Consider the following 21,176-nt stretch of genomic DNA (forward strand, 5'->3'; position numbering starts at 1 on the left):
GTGAATGGCAGGCGAGCGAGCAAAGCTTCATCTGTATTTACAGCCGCTCCGCATCATTTGCACTGCCTGAGCTCCACCTCTTGTTAGCATTATGGTGAGTTGTGTGATTATTTCATTATATATTACAACGTAATAATAATAGAAATAAAGTGCACAATAAATGTAATGTACTTGAATCATCCTGAAACCATCCCCCCACCCCAGTCCATGGAAAAATTGTCTTCCACGAAACTGGTTCCTGGTGCCAAAAAGGTTGGGGACTGCTGATTTAGATAGTCAAAGAGCCTCCTACATTTATAACTCAGATTATGTGTATAGTACTGTTATTAATTGATAGAAATGGGAAGAGGAACAGGTTTGTTGGTTAGTGGGAGAAGATAATGATCAATTTGAAAAATATTGCAGTAAGTCTGCTATTAGTTGAAAATGAGAGTGGAGCTCAGAGAAATAATCCATACTGGAGAAATAATGTATGTCAGGACAACTAGGAAGTTGATGTGATCATTCAAGGAGAAGGAAGAAGCATGAAGAATATCACCCTAGGGATTATCAGTGTGTAAGGGGCAAGCGGTGGTGGTAGAGACAGCTAAGGAGACTCGAAGGAGCAAATCAGGGAGACAGTGGAACACTGGTTACAAGATGCTTATTAAAATCATTGAGGCCTGGTTTTGAATCCTGACTCTGTCTTTTACTAGTAGTGTGACCTTGAGCAGGTTATTCAACCTTTCTGAGCCTCAAATTCCTCCATAATGGAGACAGTGAAATGCCTATCTCATTATGTTACTGGATAGTCAAACACAGGCAAGTAATTAGCAAGATGCCTGGTTTGGAGTGGGTGCTCAGTGTGGTGGCTTTAGATAATTAGTAGGAAAAGAAATAAACACTAAGAGTGTCTTGTAAGCCAAAGAAGAAAGGAGAGAACAGTATTGTCAGTGGATGCATGGGAACCAAGTATAAGACTGTAAACTTTTTTGGGGATTTGACAAATAGGCAGTTGGTGGTCTTTGACCTATGTAAGAATATATTCAGTGGACTAGTGAAGGTAAAACTCATTTGTTTTGGATTGCTGAGAAATGTGGAAATATACAGCTGCTGTGAGCACTGCCATCTAGAAAAAAATGACACTGTATTGTAAACATGACAAATAAACTTCTCCCAACTCCCTTACCTACTCATAGAAGAGCCTGTAATTGGGCCAGGAGTTGCATTGTTGTCTCCGACAATTAATAGCTCAAGCATGTAGCATGACATGAAACAGGGTGTGGACTCTAGAAATAGTCAGATGACTTAAGTTTTTTTCTGGAGTTAGGTGGAGTACAAATCAGTAGAAATATAATAAGTAGATAATCCTTAGCCCCAAAGGCCTTAGAATATTTTTGGAAGAAGTTTAAATTCAGTGTACTACTACTGCCCTTTTAGTGTATCTTGGGCCATTCTGGGGTTCCCTCTGTTCTTTATACTACTTGTTTCAAGGTTATAGCTTTGTAATTTATTATTGACTTTTTATTCCTTGGGGAAGATAATTTGGGGATTTTTATAAAACTCAGATTTGGGCACTTTTGTGAGACATATTTTCTTATAGTTTTAGGGAATATTACTTTTTATCAACCAAATGAATTGTTTTCTATAACAGTGAAGAATGTGGAGACTGATCAAAGTGTCCCAGGAGTGAAGATGTTTTTTGGACACGAGATTGTAAATGGTGAGAACTTCACGTTCCCTAAATGCTGGTATCGGGATTTTCAGTAGCAATAAACTCATTGCTCCACCTCATTTCAGTGTTTGGGGGTGGGAGGGAAAACTAAGATGTTATCTTGCATTTACGGACTCTTAAAACTGGTATTTGGGAATTGTCCCTTATCTTACTGGTACTATGAGCAGAGCAGTCGTAGAGAATTTTAATCATGTTGGTTTTACAATGTGAGGACATCTGGTACTCAGTACTAGAGACTCAGCTTGCAGGCAGAGTTAGGAATCTGAACAGAAAGGAACTGTCAGGCTTCCCTGGTGGCGCAGTGGTTAAGAATCCGCCTGCCAGTGCAGGGGACACGGGTTTGATCCCTGGTCCGGGAAGATCCCACATGCCATGGAGCAACTAAGCCCGTGCACCACAACTACTGAGCCTGCGCTCTAGAGCCCGCGAGCCACAACTACTGAGCCCAGCCCGTGTGCCACAACTACTGAAGCCCACAGTCCTAGTGCCCATGCACCTCGAGAAGCCACCCCAATGAGAAGCCCATGCACCTCACCGAAGAGTATCCCCCACTCGCCACAACTAGGGAAAGCCCATGAATGGCAATGAAGACCCAATGCAGCAAAAAATAAATAAATACATAAATTAAAAAAAAAAAAGAAAGGAACTGTCTTGCTCAGCAAGTGAATTTAACACCAGACATTCACAGTACATTCACAGTCCCTTATTTGAAACCTTGGGGCCAAAGGTTTCAGATCTCAGGCTAGTTCTGGATTTTTCGAAAAGCTAACAAAGGGTATATACTGGTCACATTACATAACACCTCGAGTGGGTCTGGTCAGCACTCCGTAATAAAACACATTTCTACAGAGAAACGGATGGATAATCATATTAAGTGGAATAAAGTAGGACTATAAATAGTATGTCAGTTCAGGTTTTGCTGCCAAAAGAGTTACAAAGAATTTTTGGTTTTCAGACCTTTTGGGATTTGGGAATTGTGGGAAGTAGCCCTGTTCTTTATTTCTGCCAGCTAAAACAATTTAGCAAGAATAGATACAATTGTTTGCCTAAAGGAAGCGCTATAGAAGCTCATCTGGTCAGTGTGCTTCAGACAAGCCAAATGGGGTAAGGGAAAAGGGTTAGGAACAAGAACTATTCTTTCTTTCAAGAACTCAAAAGCAAAAAGCCTTCCAAGGAGGAGTGAATATCAGTGTGGGGTGGAGGAATGGGTGAGCTGGGACCTCACAGAACTGTGCATTTCTTACTGTTGGGGCAGATATGAGGAAAGGAAAGGACTCCTGCCAATCCAGACCTACTTTAAAGCAGACAAGTCCAGCCAGCTTTTTTTTTTTTTTTTAGTATTTCTTTCTTTCTTTCTATGGCTACGTCAGGTCTTAATTGTGGCATGCAGGATATTTTAGTTGTGGCACGCATGATCTTTAGTTGCGGCATGTGTGATCTTTAGTTGCAGCATGTGGGATCTTTAGTTGCAGCCTGTGGGATCTAGTTCCCTGACCAGGGATCAAACTCAGGCTCTGGGAACATGGAGTCTTAGCCACGGGACCACCAGGGAAGTCCCCAGCCAGCTTATATAATTCTCGTTTCTTACTGAGTACGCTACTGTAAACACTCTGTCCCTTGAGCACCTTTTTAAAATGGCAGTGATGGTGGTGGAAGTAGAGGGATTGTTAATTGTGTGTTAACTGTTAGACTCTGCAGTAGAACAGAGCTCTGGACTGGAACAAAGCTAGGCTGTGGATGAGTTTGTGAAGAAAAATGAAGGAATCACCACTATCTCCTAACTCAGGAGAAGGCTGACCACTGACCAGCTTTGTGATCTGTACACATGGATTCATTTCTTCCTAAATTCATTCTCAGAACTTGGCCTTTGTTTATAATCTCTAAGCTCAAAGGATGGCCTTCTTCTTCTTTCTTTGCCCTGTGGCTCAATCACCCATAGAGAGTTCTCCCTGAAAAGCACCTTGAACAAGAATTATCAAGATAAAGGATAATAATTGATTAATCTGAGTTTTTAGTGAATTTTACTTTCTCTGACCCAGACTCAACACTTCTAGACAGTGTAGGAGAAAGAGACATTTGAAACATAGTGGCCCCTGAGAAACCTTTTCCATGAAAAGTACCTAAGTGTACTTAATTGAATCTTAGATGCCATTAATGACAAGGTGCATTATTTCTTTTCCCACCCTAAGAAAGAAAAAGAAGCTGCCAATTAAACTATCATGCGCATTTACTGTAAATCATATCCAATTTCAGAGTTGTTTAAAATGTGCATCTTAGAATCAAGGATATACAATATTTCCCTGTATTCCGTGAACTGTTAGGTTAAAAATAAATGGTTTCAGAGTCTCTGTGGAATGTTTCTCTCATATTTCTTTTGTGATTTCCAGTCTAGCTTTTATTACCTTTCACGTCACTGAACTGTTAATGCACCAGCCTGAGAAAGTGGAAGGGACAGTGTGAATGATTTAAGAGAAAACCCCCAAACAGTACATAGTGTGAGGGAAAATGCATTAGGTTGGGAATAAATAGGAAAGAAGAGATATTTCTAGAACCATTCTGCATGACCACAAAGGTGTCCTGGAACAAAAAGGGTAAAGTGGATATGTAGAGAGGTTCCTAATCCTGCTAAATGACCAAGGAAGCTATGTAGGGATGTAAGATTAGGGGTCTTCAGTACTTTGGATAGTCTTTTCTGCTCTATTTATTGCTGGCCGATGAAGGCTCTATGGACTAACATTTCATTCCCAATTACTGTCTATGTTACATAATCAAACTGTGGCTGTGGAGGGGACAGAGGGATAGTTAACTGCTTTCCGATTGGAAGTACTGTTGGAAGCCGTTTGGTTATTTTACAGTGGAACTACTGGATGAAGAAGAACAAGGTGCAGTAGGAGAAAAGGCATCTTCTGTTAGGTATGATGGAATGATTTTCTTAATTATGATGTACACATTAGCCTTAACTATAATCTAGCCTTAACCCAGATGTACACATTAGCCTTAACTATAATTCACTAGCTGTGTAATTCCTAAAATGAGAAGAAATAGGTGGATGTTTCCTTCCATCTTTAGATGGTATCTTCAAATCAATGTAAACAGTGGATGAATGGGTTCTCTATGAAAGATCCAGAGTCATTACCACTGATGTGTGTATGGCATTAACAAAGAACAAGTTCACCTAAGTGTTGTTTTTTTGTAAGCATAGTCTAAATACAGAAAGAAACAGGATGGATACAATAAAAGATGAAGACCTAAATACATATAAGGCTGCTTCTCCTGCCTCTGAGGCACCAACCACCTCTCTGCTAAATGACCTCAAGTACAGCCCATCAGGTGAGTACCAGGGCTCTGAATTTTCTAGGCTCTCTTGTGGTTCAGAACTCTTCAGAGTTGGTATAACCCCAAGTCAAGGTTCTATGTGGAATTCTCAGCTAGGCCGTTGTTTCTAGGGTCCGAATTAAGATAAAATATCATGATTCATTTGTTTATTTAACATTTGAGTGCACACTATATGCCAGACATTGGGGATACCAAAGTTTGGTATCTCTACCTTCATTGAGTTATGGTGCAGGAAACACACTAAATAAGATAAATTAGTATCCTATATAGTATGCTGGTGCCACATGTTAAGTAGGAAAAAAACAGAAGAAAAAGAAGAAATGTGTGGAGAGGGTGGTTTTACAATTTTTGAATATCCAGGACAGGTCTCATTGAAATAGTGACATTTGAAGTAAAGGCTTGAAGGAAGTGAGGGACTAAGATGTATGAATATCTGGGGGGAATGGTTTTTAGGCATAAAAAATTAGCAGATGCAAAGGCCTGAGAGAGGAACATGCCATGATCTTGAAGGGACAGCAAGGAGATGAGTGTAGCTGGAGCAAGGAGAGCAGTAGGGGATGAAGTGGGGTGAGTGGATCATGGAAGACTTTGTAGATCATTGAAAAGACTTGGCTTTTACTCTGCAGTGAGAAGAGAAGCCATTGGAGGTTGGTTGGTTGTTTTTTTCATTTCCCTAATGACTAAGGATGTTGAGGATTTTTTAATGTACTTATTTGGCATCTGAATATCTTTGGTGAATGTCTATCCATATCTTTTGTTCATTTTCTTATTGGATTGTTCTCTTATCATTCAGTGTTGGGAGTTCTTTATATATTCTGGATACAAGCCTTTTCTCAAATATATGCTTTGCAAATATTTTCTCCAAGTCTGTGGTTTGTCTTTTCATTCTCTTAAAGCATCTCTTGAAGAGCAGACATTTTAAATTTTGATGAAGTACCATTTGTCCATTTTCTTTCTTTTATGGATTGTGCTTTTGATGTCATATCTAAGTAATTTCTCCTATCTCAAAGTCACAAAGATTTTCTCCTTTGTTTTCTTCTAGACATTTTAGGTTTTACATTTAGGTCTATGATCCTTTTTTTTTAATGTTTATATATACTTTTTTTTAAACATCTTTATTGGAGTGTAATTGCTTTAAAATGGTGTGTTAGTTTCTGCTTTATAACAAAGTGAATCAGCTATACATATACATATATCCCCATATCTCCTCCCTCTTGCGTCTCCCTCCCATCTTCCCTATCCCACCCCTCTAGGTGGTCACAAAGCACTGAGCTGATTTCCCTGTGCTATGCGGCTGCTTCACACTAGCTATTTTACATTTGGTAGTGTATATGTGTCCATACCACTCTCTCACTTCGTCCCAGCTTACCCTTCCCCCTCCCTGTGTCCTCAAGTCCATTCTCTACATCTGCGTCTTTATTCCTGTATGATCCATTTTTAATTTTTGTATATGATGTGATATGGACAAGGTTCTTTTTTTCCATATGGACATTCAATTATTCCAGCACCATTTATTGAAAAGTCTGTATTTTCTCCCTTCAGTTACCTTTTCACCTTTGTCAAACATCAGTTTTCCGTATGTATATAGGTTTATTTATTTATGGACATTCTATTCTGTTACATTGATCTAATTTTTCTATCTTTACACCAATACTAGACTGTTTTGTTTATTGTTGATTTATGATAGATCTTGAAAACAGGTAGTATTAGTTCTCCAATTTTGTTCTTTTTCAAAGTTGTTTCAGCTGTTCTTTGTTCTTTGCATTTCCCTATGAATTTTAGAATCAGCTTGTTAATTTCTACCAAAAAATAAAAAACTCTGCTGGAGTCTCTTTTGGGATTACAATGAATTGATAGATCAGTTTGGGGAATATTGACATCTTAACAGTATTGAGTATTCCATTCCATTAACCCAGTATACCTCAACATTTATTTAGATCTTTAATTTCTCAGCAGTGTTTTGTAGTTCTCATTGTATGTCTTACACATCTTTTGCCATATTTATCCCTAAGTATTTCTATTTTTATACTATTATAGAAGGTATTTTTTTAAACTTCTATTTTCCATTGGAGAGTTTTGAGCAGAAGAGTAACATGATCTGACTTCTGTTTTTACAAAATCACTCTGGATGCTGTATAGATGCTGAGAGGAGGGCCAGCGTAAGAGCATGAATACCAGTTAGGAGGCTACTGAAATAATTTTGTTTAGTGGGTATGGTGGTTTGACCCTCGTGGTGGCAATATGGTTGGTAGGAAGTGGTGGAATTCTTCATGTATATTGAGGTGGAGCCAACACAATGTACTGACAGATTAGATGTAGTTGTGAGAGAAAAAGAGGAAACAAGGATGACTTCAGGGGTTTGGGCTTGAGCAGCCTGAAGTATGGGAAGGATTCTGGGTGGGAAAGGTTTTGGGGAGATGGTTAGGAGTTTAGTTTTGGTCAACCTAAGTTTGAGTGTAAGCTGAGAGATGAAGACAAAGATCTGAGGTGGAGATATAAATTCAAGATCTAGCCTATAAATGGTATTTAAAGCCTTGAGACTAGATGAGATCACCAAGAGAGTAAGTATGGATAGAAAAAAGGAAGCGGTTTATGGACTATGTCCTGAGCCACTCCAGAGTTTTAAAGTTTGGGAGATGAAGAACTATATGTTATGCTATACCTCTAATCTTTTAAATTACATAATTAGAAAAATAATTAATTTTTCAGGATCCAGAGAATTCCAAACGTGTGGACATTGGTCCATCTCCAGGACTAATTTATTTTAAGCTATTATTTTTTATTATGAATGTGCTTTTAGAAAACGCATGTCTTAAATACTGTATGATATCACTTATATGTGGAATCTAAAAAATACAACAGCTTCCCTGGTGGCGCAGTGGTTGAGAGTCCGCCTGCCGATGCAGGGGACGTGCGTTCGTGCCCCGGTCTGGGAAGATCCCACATGCCGCGGAGCGGCTGGGCCCGTAAGCCATGGCCGCTGAGCCTGCGCGTCCGGAGCCTGTGCTCCGCAACAGGAGACGCCACAACAGGAGAGGCCCACGTACAGCAACAAAAAAAAAAAAAATAAAAAAAAATAAAAATAAAAAATACAACAAACTAGTGACTATAACAAAAAAGAAGCAGACTCACAGATACAGAGAACAGACTAGTGTTTCCCAGTGTGGGGGGGATATAGGGGTGGGGCAGTGGGAGTTACAAACTATTGGATATAAGATAGGCTACAAGGATGTATTGTACAACACCGGGGAGTATAGCCAATATTTTCTAATAAATGTAAATGGAGTGTAACCTTCAAAAATTGTATAAAAATTTTTTTAAAAGTACATGTCTTGAAGTATTCAAGATATAAACTTATGATGAAGGAAACATTACTGGATTATCAAAGGAAATGAGTAAATATTTTATTTTATAAGATATCATTAGTGGGGCTTTTGTTTATTCTCAACTGACAAATAATGCTAATAGTGTTCACTACGGGATGGACTGACGCAGGTGATAATGAAATAGTTCTCAGTATTCTAGGCTTAGCCTCAGTAGTTCTAGACATCTGAGTTGCAATAGAGTAGGACTTTAGGATTATGGCTAAAATTGGTGGGAGGGCTATTCTATTGCCAAGGAAGACAAATATATATAATAACATTCTCCTGTAGAGGAAGAGGAGGTGACATACACAGTCATTGATCAGTTCCAGCAGAAATTTGGTGCTGCAGTAAGTATTGCCTTCAATCATTCTCCATATTGTCTGCAAATGGGTATCATGTCTATGTCTCATAAATTTCTCTCTTATTATAAGATCATTAATGTTGGGCTTCCCTGGTGGCGCAGTGGTTGAGAGTCCGCCTGCCGATGCAGGGGACACGGGTTCGTGCCCCGGTCCGGGAAGATCCTACACGCCGCGGAGCGGCTGGGCCCATGAGCCATGGCCGCTGAGCCTGCGTGTCCGGAGCCTGTGCTCCACAACGGGAGAGGCCACAACAGTGAGAGGCCCGCGTACCGCAAAAAAAAAAAGAAAAAAAAAGATCATTAATGTTTTTCCTAATGAGTTAACAAAACATCTGAGAGCCGGCTATTTGCCAGGCATTGTTCTGAGGTCTGGGTTAAAATAATAATCAAGACAAAGTTCTAGCCCTGAAGGAGCTTATTTTAATGCAAGAAAATAAACACATAATTGTATATCAACTGGTGATAAGTGCTATGAAGAAAAAGTGTAGTATGGTGAATAGAATGACAGGGAGTTCCTATTTTATTTAGGGTAGACAGAGAAAACCTCTGTGAAGAGGTGACATTGGAACAGAGATCTAAAAGAAGTAAGGGAGCTAACCATGTGGATATCTAGTAAAAAACTTAAAGAAGGCATAATTACAAGTGCAGAGGCCCTGAGGCTGAAGCACACTTGACTTGTGTGGAGGAACAGCAGGGAGGTCATTGTGGCAGTGAAAAAGAGTGTTAGGGAATGGAAGGGGGCAGGAGGCAGGTCAGGTAGACATAAGGATTTTGAGTTTGACTTGAGTAAGATGGAGAGCAATTGGCAGTTTTAGAGGAGAGTCAGAAATTTTTTTACTTCTATTTTTAAAAGACCAGTCTAGATGCTCTATTTAGGCAATTTCTCTATAATATTTTATTAATTTGAGATGTGGCAGTAACTAATTATTCAGCCTAGGCTATGGTTCACAGTTAGACTTTAGGGAAGTCGTTAAGTTTTTTGTTTAGAAGCAAGCTTATGCTCATGTATGCACAGGTGTATTTTTTAAGAGAGGGTTAGCTTTCAGCAGATTCTTTTTTTTTTTTTTTTTTTTGCGGTACGCAGGCCTCTCACTGTTGTGGCCTCGCCCATTGCGGAGCACAGGCTCCGGACGCGCAGGCTCAGCGGCCATGGCTCATGGGCCCAGCCGCTCCGCAGCATGTGGGATCCTCCCGGACCGGGGCACGAACCCATGTCCCCTGCATCGGCAGGCGGACTCTCAACCACTGCGCCACCAGGGAAGCCCCAGATTCTTTGCTTTTTAAACAGCTTTATTGAGATATAATTCACATGCCATAAAATTTACCAATTTAAAATGTACACTTCACTGGATTTTAGCATATTCACAGAATTGTACATCCATCACCACAGTGAATTTTAGAACATTTTTAATACCCCAAAAGGAAACCCCATATTCCTTAGCCAACACCTCTAATCCCTTCTGAGTACCCCCAGCCCCTGGCAACCGCTAATCTATTTTCTGCCTCTATGAATGTGCCTGTTTAGGACATTTCATATAAATGGGATCATACGATATGTGGTCATTTGTGATTGGCCTGGCTTCTTTTGCGTAGCATAATATTTTCAAGGTTTATCTATGTTATAGCATTTATCAGTATTTCACTTATTTTTGTTGCCAAAAAATATTCCTTTGTATGGATATACCACATTTCATTTATCCTTTCACCATTTGATGGACATTTGGGTTGTTTCTACTTTTTGGCTATTATGAATATTGCTGCTGTGAACATACGTATACAAGTTTTTGTGTGGACACGTTTCCATTTCTCTTGGATAGATACTTACAAGTGGAATTGCTGGCTCATGTAATAACTCTGTGTTTAACTTTTTGAGGATTGGCCATACTGTTTTGCAAAGCTGCTGCACCACTTTACTTTCCGACCAGCAGGGCGTGAGGGTTCCAATTTCTCCACATTCTTACTGACACTATTATCTGTCATTTTAATTATAGCCATCCTAGTGCTGTGAAGTAGTATCTCATTGTGGTTTTGATTTGCATTTCCCTGAAGGCTAATAGTGTTAAGCATATTTTCATGTGTTCATTGGCTATTTCTTTTTTAAATTTTTGTTGGAGTAAAGTTGATTTACAATGTTGTGTTAGTTTCAGGTGTACAGCAAAGTTATACCTATACATATATCCACTCTTTTTTAGATTCTTTTCCCATATAGGCTTATTGGCTATTTGTATATCTTCTTTAGAGAAATATCTATTCATTTGCCATTTTAATTGAGTTACAAGAATTCTTTATATATCAACAGATGCTTTAAAGGGTCCATGACAACAACAACAAATAATAGGATAAGAACTTTTGCTCCGGAAATTTAAAGACTTAGTTGGAAATTCTTATCAATAGGGAAATACAGCTTTTGTTCCCAGTTTTGCAGCCTTCTTGTTGATTGAGAATGGAACTGAAGTTCAGTCCCCTTTTTTTATCATTGATGAAAGATACTCAGAATATAAAACACTTTATGCTCTGTAAAGGAAGATATTGTGCTAGTGTAAGTTACTTTGCCTTTCTATTCTTGAGTAATTTATCTACCTGTAAAATGGGGAGAATCTTGTGCCATGCAGATATTTTCATGGATTATGCAGTAAAGATTTTAGAATTGTATAATGTTTTGAAATATAATAAGAATATAGATAATAAGAGGACCAGCATGTGTTTCCAGGATACCCCTATTTCAGTTTTAAATAATTTAATGAATCCAAGACTTTAAAGGACCTGTTGAGTCTGTGTTTTTCTCATTCTGAACAGTAGATACTGTGAGACTCAGCCACTGTGTGAGTTCCCTTTAGGTACAGTAAATTGCTGTTCTTTGCATGAGGAATCTTGCCATAAAGACTAGAAACCTTTCGCTGTAACATCAATGGTAACAAAAGGTATCTGAGTTTCCAACTCTTATTAGCATTTGCAATATGAATGATTTATTTTCCAGTTGTGGAATAACTTTGTGAACACTGAAAAGAGGATCATAAGCATTCAATGTGATGTGTGTGTGTGTGTGTGTGTGTGTGTGTGTGTGTGTGTGTGTGTATGAAGCAGACACATGTTTCGGATTTTGTAAGTTTAAAAGAAGGTGATCCACTTTGTTTATTTCTAGCCATTTTACTTGTGCCATTCATGATGTCATAATTGCAGCATTTATTTCCTGGAGATTTTTATTTTCTTCCTTTTCTTACCAGATGCTCCACATCAAGAAGCAAAGTGTCCTGAGTGTGGCAGCAGAAGGAGCTAATGTGTGTCGTCATGGGAGACTATGTTGGCTTCAGGTAAAAGATTTCTTAAAACTTTTTATTTTGAAATAATTGTAGATTCACTGGTAAATTTATTTTAATTGTCTTTTTTATGTCACCCCAGTGTCACTATCCTATAGCTTGTTTGGAATGCCTTTCAATTTTCTTGTACTCAGTTTATTATTTTCAAAGGAAAGAGCTTTAGGGACTTCCCTGGTGGTCCAGTGGTTAAGTCTCCTTGCTTCTGGGACTTCCCTGGTGGCTCAGTGGTTAAGAATCTGCCTGCCAATGCAGGGGACACGGGTTCGAGCCCTGGTCGGGGAAGATCCCACATGCTGCAGAGCAACTAAACCCATGTGCCACAACTACTAAGCCCACACTCTAGAGTGCGAACCACAACTAGTGAGCCCGTGTGCCACAGCTACTGAAGCCCACGCTCCTAGAGCCCGTGCTCTGCAGGAAAAGCCACCACAATGAGAAGCCGGCGCTTGTCGCAACTAGAGAAAGCCTGTGCGCAGCAACGAAGACCCAACGCAGACAAAAATAAATTAAGAAAAAAAAAGACTCCGTGCTCCTACTGCACAGGTTTGATCCCTGTTCCGGGAACTAACATCCTGCATGCTGTGTGGTGCGGCCAAAAAAAAAAGGAAAGAGCTTTACAATCATCGTTGCTGTCTCTGCTGTCTCAGAGGCTCTACCTGAGGTTTTCTTTCCCAGCTCTGTTCTCTTGCCTTAGACATATGGAGAATTTCTTTTTAAGATTTATTATTTATTTATTTATTGTATTTATTTTTCGCTGTGTCGGGTCTTAGTTGTGGCACACGGGACCTTCGCTTAGGCATGCAGGATCTTTCATTGCGGTGCACGGGATCCAGGCTGTGTGGGCTCTGTAGTTTGCGGCATGCGGGCTCTCTAGTTGAGGTGTGCGAACTCAGTAGCTGGTGCACGGGCTTAGTTGCCCCACAGCATATGGGATCTTAGTTCCCTGACCAGGGATTGAACCTGCATCCCCTGCGTTGTAAGGCAGATTCTTTACCACTGGACCACCGGGGAAGTCCCGAAATATGGAGAATTTCTTATCTTTCCTCTGATTGGTAGATTTCCACAGTAGATTTCTGCCACATCAGTCTCATTTTCCTGGATCAAGGAGATGTAGGTGAGGATATCCATTATATCCAAAGAACTTTGTAGTGAGCCTTGAATAGCTAGAGGATGGGTAACCACCTTTGGACCAAACTCAGTATCATCAGTATTTAAGGGGGAGTGGGCCAAGAAAGCCAGCTGAATTCCCAATCAATGTCCTCCATCCTTTGAGTGAAGACCTACATCAGCCTACTGAGAGAATATTTTTATTAGGATTGGCAATCTGCCTTCTTGAACTCTTTCCTCTGGAATGTTTACTTTCTCAAAGGGTAAGGAATGGAGTTATCAAGCCCAGTTTTGCTCAGGGATTAAATTGCTTCCCTCTTGTTTCATGCACTTTCTAGGTAAACCTTAGCTTTTAGATGACTAGGTTAGAGTTAGCAGCACAAATGCAAATTATTTAAAACAAACCTCCACAAACAACAAAAGCAAAAATAAACAATTTGGACAACATCAAATTAAAAAGCTCAAGATTGATTCAAGATGGCGGAGTAGAAGGACATGCTCTCACTCCCCCTTTTGAGAACACTGGAATCACAACTAACTGCTGAACAGTCATCGACAGGAAGACACTGGAACTCACCAAAAAAGATACCCCACAGGCAAAGACAAAGGAGAAGCCGCAGTGAGATGGTAGGAGGGGTGCTATCACAATAAAATCAAATCCCATAACTGCTGGGTGGGTGGGTGACTCACAAACTGGAGAACACTTATACCACAGAAGTCCACCCACTGGAGTGAAGGTTCTGAGCCACATGTCAGGCTTCCCAACCTGAGGGTCTGACAATGGAAGGAGGAATTCCTAGAGAATCAGACTTTGAAGCCTAGCGGGATTTGATTGCAGGACTTCAGCAGGACTGGGGGAAACACAGACTCCACTCTTGGAGGGCACACACAAAGTAGTGTGCACATTGGGACCCAGGGGAAGGAGCAGTGACCCCAGAGGAGACTGAAGCAGAACTACCTGCTAGTGTTGGAAGGTCTCCTGCAGAGGCGGGGGGCAGCTGTGGCTCACCAAGGGACAAGGACACTGGCAGCAGAAGTTGTGGGAAGTACTCCTTGGCGTGAGCCCTCCCAGAGTCTGCCATCAGCCCCACCAAAGAGCCAGGTAGGCTCCAGTGTTGGGTTGCCTCAGGCCAAACGACCACCAGGGCGGGAACCCAGCCCCACCCAACAGCAGACAAGCAGATTAAAGTTTTACTGAGCTCTGCCCACCAGAGCAACAGCCAGCTCTACCCATCCACCAGAGGGCAGACAGCAGAAGCAAGAAGAGCTACAATCCTGCAGCCTGTGGAACAAAAACCACATTCACAGAAAGATAGACAAGATGAAAAGGCAGGGGGCTATGTACCAGATGAAGGAACAAGATAAAACCCCATAAAAACAACTAAATGAAATGGAGGTAGGCAATCTTCCAGATAAAGAATTCAGAATAAGGATAGTGAAGATGATCCAGGACCTCGGAAAAAGAATGGAGGCAAAGACTGAGAAGATGCAAGAAATGTTTAACCAAGATCTAGGAGAATTAAAGAACAAACAGAGATGAACAATACAATAACTGAAATGAAAACTACACTAGAAGGAGTCAATAGCAGAATAACTGAGGCAGAAGAATGGATAAGTGACCTGGAAGACAGAATGGTGGAATTCACTGCTGTGGAACAGAATAAAGAAAAAAGAATGGAAAGAAATGAACACAGCCTAAGAGACCTCTGGGACAATGTTAAACGCAACAACATTCACATTATAGGGGTCCCAGAAGGAGAAGAGAGAGAGAAAGGACCCGAGAAAATATTTGAAGACATTATAGTTGAAAACTTCCCTAACATGGGAAAGGAAATAGCCACCCAAGTCCAGGAAGCCCAGTGAGTCCCATACAGGATAAACCCAAGGAGAAACAAGCTGAGACACATAGAAATCAAATTGGCAAAAATTAAAGACAAAGAAAAATTATTGAAAGCAGCAAGGGAAAAACGACAAATAACATACAAGGGAACTCCCATAAGGTTAATAGCCGATTTCTCAGCAGAAACTCTAAAGCCAGAAGGGAGTGGCATGATATACTTAGAGTGATGAAAGGGAAGAAGCTACAACTAAGATTACTCTACCCAGCAAGGATCTCATTCAGATTCGATGGAGAAATCAAAAGCTTTACAGACAAACAAAAGCTAAGAGAATTCAGCACCACCAAACCAGCTCTACAACAAATGCTAAAGAAACTTCTCTAAGTGGGAAACACAAGAGAAGAAAAGGACCTACAAAAACAAGCCCAAAACAATTAAGAAAATGGTAATAGGAACATACATATCAATAATGACCTTAAACATGAACGGATTAAACGCTCCAACCAAAAGACACAGGCTTGCTGAGTGGATACAAAAACAAGACCCATATATATGCTATCTACAAGAGACCCACTTCAGACCTAGGGACACATACAGACTGAAAGTGAGGGGATGGAAAAAGATACTCCATGCAAATGGAAATCAAAAGAAAGCTGGAGTAGCAATACTCATATCAGATAAAAGAGACTTTAAAATAAAGAATGTTACAAGAGACAAGGAAGGACACTATGTAATGATCAAGGGATCAATCCAAGAAGAAGATATAACAATAATAAATATATATGCACCCAACATAGGAGCACCTCAATACATAAGGCAACTGCTAACAGCTCTAAAAGAGGAAATCGACAGTAACAGAATAATAGTGGGGGACTTTAACACCTCACTTACACCAATCAACAGATCATCCAAACAGAAAATTAATAAGGAAACAGAAGCTTTAAATGACACAATAGACCAGATAGATTTAATTGATATTTATAAAACATTTCATCCAAAAACAGCAGGTTACACTTTCTTCTCAAGTGCGCACGGAACATTCTCCAGGATAGATCACATCTTGGATCACAAATCAAGCCTCAGTAAATTTAAGAAAATTGAAATCATATCAAGCAACTTTTCTGACCACAACGCTATGAGATTAGAAATCAATTACAGGGAAAAAAAATGTAAAAAATACAAACACATGGAGGCTAAACAATACGTTCCTAAATAACCAAGAGATCACTGAAGAAATCAAAGAGGAAATCAAAAAATACCTAGAGACAAATGACAGTGAAAACACAACGATCCAAAACCTATGGGACGCAGCAAAAGCAGTTCTAAGAGGGAAATTTATAGCTATACAAGCCTACCTCAAGAAACAAGAAAACAATCTAACCTTACACCTAAAGGAACTAGAGAAAGAAGAACAAACAAAACCCAAAGTTACCAGAAGGAAAGAAATCATAAAGATCAGAGCAGAAATAAATGAAATAGAAACAAAGAAAACAACAGCAAAGATCAATAAAACTAAAAGCTGGTTCTCTGAGAAGATAAACAAAATTGATAAACCATTAGCCAGACTCATCAAGAAAAAGAGGGAGAGGACTCAAATCAATAAAATTAGAAATGAAAAAGGAGATGTTACAACAGACACAGCAGAAATGCAAAGCATCCTAAGAGACTACTACAAGCAACTCTATGCCAATAAAATGGACAACCTGGAAGAAATGGACAAATTCTTAGAAAGGTATAACCTTCCAAGACTGAACCGGGAAGACAGAAAATATGAACAGACCATTCACAAGCAATGAAATTGAAACTGTGATTAAAAATCTTCCAACAAACAAAAGTCCAGGACCAGATGGCTTCACAGGTGAATTCTATCAAACATTTAGAGAAAACGTAACACCCACCCTTCTCAAACTCTTCCAAAAAATTACAGAGGAAGGAACACTCCCAAACTCATTCTATGAGGCCACCATCACCCTGATACCAAAACCAGACAAAGATACTACAAAAAAAGAAAATTACAGACCAATATCACTGATGAATATAGATGCAAAAATCCTCAACAAAATACTAGCAAATGGAATCCAACACATTAAAAGGATCATACACCATGATCAAGTGGGATTTATCCCAGGGATGCAAGGATTCTTCAATATACGCAAATCAATCGATGTGATACACCATTTTAACAAATTGAAGAATAAAAACCATATGATCATCTCAATAGATGCAGAAAAAGCTTTTGACAAAATTCAACACCGAGTTATGATAAAAACTCTCCAGAAAGTGGGCATAGAGGGAACCTACCTCAACATAATAAAGGCCATATATGACAAACCCACAGCAAACATCATTCTCAATGGTGAAAAACCGAAAGCATTTCCTCTAAGATCAGGAACAAGACAAGGATGTCCACTCTCACCAACATTATTCAACATAGTTTTGGAAGTCCTAGCCATGGCAATCAGAGAAGAAAAAGAAATAAAAGGAATACAAATTGGAAAAGAAGAGTAAAACTGTCACTGTTTGCAGATGACATGATACTATACATAGAGAATCCTAAATATGCCACCAGAAAACTACTAGAGCTAATCAATGAATTTGGTAAAGTTGCAGGATACAAAATTAATGCACAGAAATCTCTTGCATTCCTATACACTAATGATGAAAAATCTGAAGGAGAAATTAAGGAAACACTCCCATTTACCATTGCAACAAAAAGAATAAAATACCTAGGAATAAATCTACCTAGGGAGACAAAAGACTTGTATGCAGAAAACTATAAGACACTGATGAAAGAAATGAAAGATGATACCAACAGATGGAGAGATATACCATGTTCTTGGATTGGAAGAATCAATATTGTGAAAATGACTATACTACCCAAAGCAATCTACAGATTCAGTGCAATCCCTATCAAATTACCAATGGCATTTTTTATGGAGCTAGAACAGAAAATCTTAAAATTTGTATGGAGACACGAAAGACCCCGAATAGCCAAAGCAGTCTTGAGGGAAAAAAACGGATCTGGAAGAATCAGACTCCCTGACTTCAGACTATACTACAAAGCTACAGTAATGAAGACAGTATGGTACTGGCACAAAAACAGAAATATAGATCAATGGAACAGGATAGAAAGCCCAGAGATAAACCCATGCACCTATGGTCAACTAATCTATGACAAAGGAGGCAAGGATATACAGTGGAGAAAAGACAGTCTCTTCAATAAGTGGTGCTGGGAAAACTGGACAGCTACATGTAAAAGAATGAAATTAGAACACTCCCTAACACCATACACAAAAATAAACTCAAAATGGATTAGAGACCTAAATGTAAGACTGGGCACTATAAAACTCTTAGAGGAAAACATAGGAAGAACACTCTTTGACATAAATCACAGCAAGATATTTTTTGATCCACCTCCTAGAGTAATGGAAATAAAAACAAAAATAGGGCTTCCCTGGTGGCGCAGTGGCTGAGAGTCTGCCTGCCGATGCAGGGGACACGGGTACATGCCCCAGTCCGGGAAGATCCCACGTGCCGTGGAGCAGCTGGGCCCGTGAGCCATGGCTGCTGAGCCTGCGTGTCCAGAGCCTGTGCTCCGCAACGGGAGAGGCCACAGCAGTGAGAGGCCAGTGTACCACAAAAAAAAAAAAAAAACCAAAAACAAATGGGACCTAATGAAACTTAAAAGCTTTTGCACAGCAAAGGAAACCATAAACAAGATGAAAAGGCAACCCTCAGAATGGGAGAAAATATTTGCAAATGAATCATCGGACAAAGGATTAATCTCCAAAATATATAAACAGCTCATGCAGCTCAATAGTAAAAAAACAAACAACCCAGTCCAAAAATGGGCAGAAGACCTAAATAGACATTTCTCCAAAGAAGACATACAGATGGCCAAGAAGCACATGAAAAGCTGCTCAACATCACTATTAGAGAAATGCAAATCAAAACTACAATGAGGTATCACCTCACACCAGTTAGAATGGGCATCATCAGAAAATCTACAAACAACAAATGCTGGAGAGGGTGTGGAGAAAAGGGAACCCTCTTGCACTGTTGGTGGGAATGTAAATTGATAGAGCCACTATGGAAAACAGTATGGAGGTTCCTTAAAGAACTAAAAATAGAATTACCATATGACCCAGCAATCCCACTACTGGACATATACCCAGAGAAAACCATAATTCAAAAAGACACATGCACTCCAGTGTTCACTGAAGCACTATTTACAATAGCCAGGTCATGGAAGCAACCTAAATGCCCATTAACAGACGAATGGATAAAGAAGATGTGGCACATATATACAATGGAATATTACTCAGCCATAAAAAGGAACGAAACTGGGTCATTTGTAGAGACATGGATGCATCTAGAGACTGTCATACAGAGTGAAGTAAGTCAGAAAGAGAAAAACAAATATCGTATATTAACGCATATATGTGGAACCTAGAACATGGTACAGATGAACCGCTTTGCAGAGGAGAAATTGAGACACAGAAGTAGAGAAAAAAACGTATGGACACCAAGGGGGGAAAGTGGCAGGGGGAGTGGGTGGTGGTGGGATGAATTGGGAGATTGGGATTGACATGTATACACTGATGTGTATAAAATGGATGACTAATAAGAAAAAAAAATAAAAAATAAACATTAAAACAAAAATTAAAAAGCTCTGCACATTAAAAGAAAGGATCAACAAAATGAAAAGGTAATCTGCGGAATGGGAGAAAATATTTGCAAACCATATAGCTAATAAGGGGTTAATATCCAAAATATATAAGGAACTCATAACAACTCAATAGCAAAAAACAAATAATCTAATTTAAAAATGGACGGGGGGCTTCCCTGGTGGCACAGTGGTTAAGAATCCGCCTGTCAATGCAGGGGACACGGGTTCGAGCCTTGGCCCGGGAAGATCCTACATGCCATGGAGCACCTTAGCCCGTGCACCACAGCTACTGAGCCTGCACGCTAGAGCTCACGTGCCACAACTGCTGAGCCCATGTGCTACTAACTACTGAAGCCCACGCACCTAGAGCCCCTGCTCCACAACAAGAGAAGCCACTGCAATGAGAAGCCTGCACACCACAACAAAGGGTAGCCCCCACTCGCCGCAACCAGTGAAAGCCCACACACAACAACGAAGACCCAATGTAGCCAAAAATAAATAAATAAATAATTAAATTAAATTAAAAAAAAAAAGAGCAGGGACTTCCTTCGTGGTCCAGTGGTTGAGAATTTGTGCTTCCACTGCAGGGAGCAGGGGTTCAGTCCCTTGTCGGGGAATTAAGATCCCGCATGCTGTGTGGTGTGGCCAGTAAATCAATCAATCAATCAATAAATCAATAAATAAAAATTAAAACAGGCAAAGGATTGGGATAGACAATTTTCCAAAGAAGATATACAAAATGCCAACAGGTACATGAAAAGGTGCTCAACATCACTAATCATCAGGGAAATACAAATCAAAACTACAATGAGAGGGACTTACCTGGTGGTCCAGTGGTTAAGAATTCGCTTTCCAATGCAAGAGACGTGGGTTCAATCCCTGTTCGCGGAACTAAGATCCCACATGCCACGGGGCAACTAAGCCCATGTGCCACAACTACTGAGACCGCAAGCTCTGGAGCCTGCACACCACAACTAGAGAGAAGCCTGCGTGCTACAACGAAAGATCCTGCATGCTGCAACGAAGATCCCGTGTGCTGCAACAAAGATCCTGTGTGCTGCAACTAAGACCCACAGCAGCCAAAAATAAATAAATAAAATGAATAAAATATTTTAAAATATAGCTATCGTTATTTTAAAAAAAAACTACAATGAGATATCACCACACACAGGACAGCTGTTATCAAAACGACAAGAGATAAGTGCTGATGAATACATGGGGAAAAGGGAACCTTTGTGCACTGTTGGTGGGAGTGTAAATTGGTGGAGCCACTATGGAAACAGTATGGAGGCTCCTCAAAAAAATTAAAAATAAAACTACCATATGGTTCAGCAATCCCACTTCTGGGTATATATCCAAAGGAAATGAAAACAGGATCTCAAAGAGATAACTGTATTCCCATGTTCATATCACAGCATTATTTACAATAACCAATACATGGAAACAACCAAGTGTCCATAGATGGATGA

At 39.8% G+C, this 21,176-nt stretch overlaps 1 protein-coding gene across 2 annotated transcripts in view; it reads left to right on the forward strand.

Moving 5' to 3' along the window:
* The window catches only part of EXD1 (exonuclease 3'-5' domain containing 1), a gene marked incomplete at both ends in the record, with an annotated part of 37,861 nt that overhangs the window by 1,609 nt on the left and 15,076 nt on the right, over window positions 1-21,176 (forward strand). The window contains 5 exons of one of the 2 annotated variants that reach the window (XM_079699703.1): window positions 1,634-1,702; window positions 4,570-4,627; window positions 4,917-5,044; window positions 8,704-8,762; window positions 12,001-12,087. In XM_079699703.1, the coding sequence (XP_079555829.1) occupies window positions 1,634-1,702; window positions 4,570-4,627; window positions 4,917-5,044; window positions 8,704-8,762; window positions 12,001-12,087 (401 nt within the window). The remainder of the gene's footprint in view (window positions 1-1,633; window positions 1,703-4,569; window positions 4,628-4,916; window positions 5,045-8,703; window positions 8,763-12,000; window positions 12,088-21,176) is intronic. The other variant, XM_079699704.1, reaches the window with a different exon arrangement.

The sequence above is a fragment of the Hyperoodon ampullatus genome (genome assembly GCF_949752795.1).
Source record: "Hyperoodon ampullatus genome assembly, chromosome: 3".
Lineage (NCBI taxonomy): Eukaryota > Metazoa > Chordata > Mammalia > Artiodactyla > Ziphiidae > Hyperoodon > Hyperoodon ampullatus.